This window comes from Sprattus sprattus, assembly GCF_963457725.1.
Source record: "Sprattus sprattus genome assembly, chromosome: 11".
Lineage (NCBI taxonomy): Eukaryota > Metazoa > Chordata > Actinopteri > Clupeiformes > Clupeidae > Sprattus > Sprattus sprattus.
In genome coordinates, this window is record NC_137909.1 from 28,930,676 (window position 1) to 28,935,005 (window position 4,330).

General features: G+C 49.9%; 1 protein-coding gene across 1 annotated transcript in view; it reads right to left on the reverse strand.

Moving 5' to 3' along the window:
- Positions 1-977: 977 nt before the first annotated feature.
- Positions 978-4,330, reverse strand: part of smad6b (SMAD family member 6b) — a 52,214-nt gene continuing 48,861 nt past the window's right edge. The window contains exon 4 of the mRNA XM_080848151.1: positions 978-1,947. Within this exon, the coding sequence (XP_080704277.1) occupies positions 1,334-1,947 (614 nt within the window). The 3' untranslated portion in view covers positions 978-1,333. The remainder of the gene's footprint in view (positions 1,948-4,330) is intronic.

Below are 4,330 nucleotides of genomic sequence, written 5' to 3' on the forward strand. Positions count from 1 at the left end.
CCAATCAGGGCTCAGATCTGACCAATCACAGCTCACAGTGGTGAGTGCAGCTCCTGCTGGACCAATCAGGGCTCAGACCTGACCAATCACAGCACAGAGTGAAGAGTGAGGCTGATGAGTGCAGCCAATCAGTGAAGTGGGCTAAGGATAGTTTTCATCATGTTGGAGTAAAACGTAATATTCCTTCTCGGTTTCACTCATTTCTTTAATATTTCTTTCTCTGTTTGTCTCTCTCTTCCTGTGGGTGTGTGGTCCCCCATGTCCGCTGTCCTCTCCCAGTGTGGTGTGTCTCTCTTTGGGTCCTTCATGGCCTCAGTGAGTCCCTACCCTTGACTCCATTGTCTCCTCACTCTCTCACTGCTGCAGGCCTCTGCCAGGGTGGTCAGAGCCACAATACACACACACACACACACACACACACACACACACACACACACACACACACACACACACACACACACACACACACACACACACACACACACACACACACACACACACACACACACACACACACACACACACACACACACACAAAGTAGCAGGCTGTGTGGAAGGCTGTGTAGGGCATGTCTCGCAGGCAGCACACAGGACAGCCGTCAACTTCTGAACAGGCAGCACACAGGACAGCCATTTCCGTTACCTGGGAGACTGCTGTCATGCACGTGTTCTTCTGATGTGCAAAGCAGAATGTTTTGTTCATGTAATGAAGGAGGCACAGAGAACAGTAGTTGAGTGCACACATACACACACACACACACAAGCACAAACACACACACACATACATACACACATACACACATTCACACACACACACAGACAACCCGGAGGCCATAGAAACACACACAGCCCAGAGAAAGTATTATGCGAATACTTTATTACCAATGTGTGAATGGTGTTAGCTTTTTTGTCTGGATATTAATAGAATATGAAAACTATACACCAAAACCAGGCTCATCCTATTTTTGCTGTATCATTTTTCAAATTGGTATTGAAAGATTTCTTTTATCTTTATATATATTTATATATATAATATATATAAGCCAAAGTGCGTTTTCCATTTTTTTTCCTCTTGTTCTCCATGTACACATTGCACCATACATAAATAATTACATTGTAAAAATGACTCCCGTATTTACAAGTATAATATATATTTCATATAATATATAAAACTTTATATTAAATCTAAGTAGATGATATTTGGGATAGTTTGTGGGGTCCGTTCTGTTTTGAGTTTTTCTTATGTCTCGTGTGTGTGTGTGTCGCAGTCCACGTCTCTCTCAGCTGTCCGTAAGTGTGTGTGTGTGTGTGTGTGTGTGTGTGTGTGTGTGTGTTATCTGTGGTTGTTGAGCAGAATCTCTAGCCAGCAGGGGCAGGAGGTGATGAACTGTCTGGAGTAGCAGGGCCCCCAGCCCTTGGCGAAGCTGATGCGGACGCTGTTCGGGTCGTAGGGTCCCTCCGGCACCTCGGGTCCGTCGGCACCACCACCGGCGCCCGCCGCGTGCCGAAGCGCCGCCGAGCGCTCGTAGTCGAACACCTTGATGGAGTAGCCGGGCATCACCTTGCGTACCACCAGGCTCCGGCAGCCCGGCACGTCCAGGGTGGGCGAGTTGACGAAGACCGGGTGCTGGCTACGGTTGTATGCCCACACGCCGTCCGGCTCCTTGCTCAGGAGGATGCCGTAGCCGATCTTGCCGCGGGCGCGTTGGACCATGGTGCTGCCCCCACCGCCGCTGCCACCACCGCCGCTGCCACCACCGCCGCCACCGTGCCGCTCCGCGGGGCTCAGCTGGCCCAGGCAGAAGCCCGTGCCTTGAGGTAGGTCGTAGAAGATGCTGACGGCGTGCTCGTACACCGCGTAGAGGCGGCCCACGCGCGTCCGGTGCTCCCAGTACGCCACGTAGCACCAGTGACTCTGCTTGGGAGCGTCGGGAGACATACTGGCATCTGGAGAGAGATGGAGAAGGAGAAACAACATTACACACTGATTTCATACACACACACACACACACACACACACACACTCACACACACACACCTTTAACTATGTAAAATACACAGCAAGAAAGAGAAACATCACAAACTCTTATCCACAAATGCATAAGGAACATTTTGCCATTAGCCCTTGGTGAGATTGAGACAAGACACACACACACACACACACACACACACACACACACACACACACACACACAGGGCATCACCCTGCCATTGCTATTGGCTGTTATGTTCTGTACTAAATAGTTTCCTCTGTGACTTGAAATCATATCCTGCCTTCATGATGATAAAGCTCATTTGAAATGGAATCAGAGAGAGAGAGAGAGAGGGGGTGGGAGACGGAGAGAGAGAGACGGAGAAAGAGAGAGAGAGACAGAGAGAGACGGAGAGAAAGAGACGGAGAGAGAGAGAGAGACAGAGAGAGACGGAGAGAAAGAGACGGAGAGAGAGAGAGACAGAGAGAGGGGGTGGGAGACGGAGAAGAGTGTCGGAGAAAGAGAGAGAGAGACAGAGAGAGACGGAGAGAAAGAGACGGAGAGAGAGAGAGACAGAGAGAGGGGGTGGGAGACGGAGAAGAGACACAGAGAAAGAGAGAGCGAGAGAAAGAAAGAGACGGAGAGAGAGAGAGGGGGTGGGATACAGAGAAGAGATGGAGAGAGAGAGAGACAGAGAGAGGCGAAGAAGGAGAGAGACAAAAAGAAAGAGACGGAATGAGAGAGAGAGAGACAGAGAGAGGGGGTGGGAGACGGAGAAGAGACGGAGAGAGAGAGAGAGAGAGAGAAAGAGAGAGAGGAGTGGAAAAATAAAGAGGGGCTTGTTAAACACAACACAAACATAAGCGTAGGTCCCGGTGTGAGAGAGAGGGAGAGAGAGAGAGAGAGAGAGAGAGCGCGAGAGAGAGAGAGAAAGAGAGAGAGAGAGCAGAGAGAGAGAGAGAGAGAGAGAGCGCGAGAGAGAGAGAGAAAGAGAGAGAGAGAGAGGGAGAGAGAGAGAGAGAGGCCTGTGAGGGGATTAGGTCTGTCTGCAGGAGAGGGGCCTCTCTATAAATACTGGAGGAGCCATTGTATTGACATTGAAGTGCTGTAAAAATACCCCAGAGCACACCGATAGCTTCACTGCAGTCTGCTTCTCAGCTGTATATAACTCCATGGGTGGGATATGAATGTGTGTGTTTGTGTGTGTGTGTTATGCTTGTGTGTGTGTAAAAGAGAGAGGGTGTGTGCGTGTGTGTGTGTAAAAGAGAGACTGAGTGTGTGTGTGTGTGTGTTCATATTTTTGAACAAGTGCTCAACACAGGGGTTGAAGTGCTACAAGTGTCGTCAGGCCCTGAGGGAGGCAGCAGCCTTTTCATATCTGCCACCTCTAGGGGGCAGCACAGAGAGACTCATTAGCCTGTGTCTTTTTATTTGTGTTGTTTGATAACACTGGGCACAGCAGGATCAGTGGACATACACACACACACGTTTGTGCTCTGAGAAAATCCCCCCCCCTCATACACACACACACTACAAAGAAACTGGATTTCACACCTCAAGAAATCTTTGTTTGACGTGAGGGTGTGTGTGTGTAACTCAAGAACCTTCTAGGGAGAATGTTGTTCTTAAAACCCAGCAGGAGAGGCACCAAGGACAGATTGCTCTGCTCTGGACATCCTGGTTTAACTCTCCTCCTCACGCCTGCACCTCCTGATCTAACTCCCCTCCTGATCTAACTCTCCTCCTCACGCCTGCACCTCCTGGTCTAACTCCCCTCCTGATCTAACTCCCCTCCTCTCGCCTGCACCTCCTGATCTCAAACTCCCCTCCTGCACCTCCTGATCTAACTCCCCTCCTCACTGTAACTCCCCTCCTCACACCTGCACCTCCTGATCTTTAACTCCCCTCCAAGGCCACATCAGCTGTGTAGTTGTGGAGTGTTCGTCTGCTGTGGGGTTTTGGAGTATTTGTCTGCTGTGTGTGTGTGTGTGTGTGTGGGGGGGGGGGGAGTGTTCAAGCCAGAACTGTCTGCCTGCCAAATGAGTTACTGTTCCCTAGATGCAGGTCTACCTTCACCACACACCAAACTACAAATACACACACACCACACACCACACACACACACACACACACACACACACACACACACACACCACACACCACACACCAAACTACAAATACACACACACACACACAGCCACACACACACACACACCACACACCACACACCACACACCAAACTACAAATACAAATACGCACACCCACACACACACACACCACACACCAAACTACAAATAAACACACCCACACACACACCACACACCAAACTACAAATAAACACACCCACACACACATA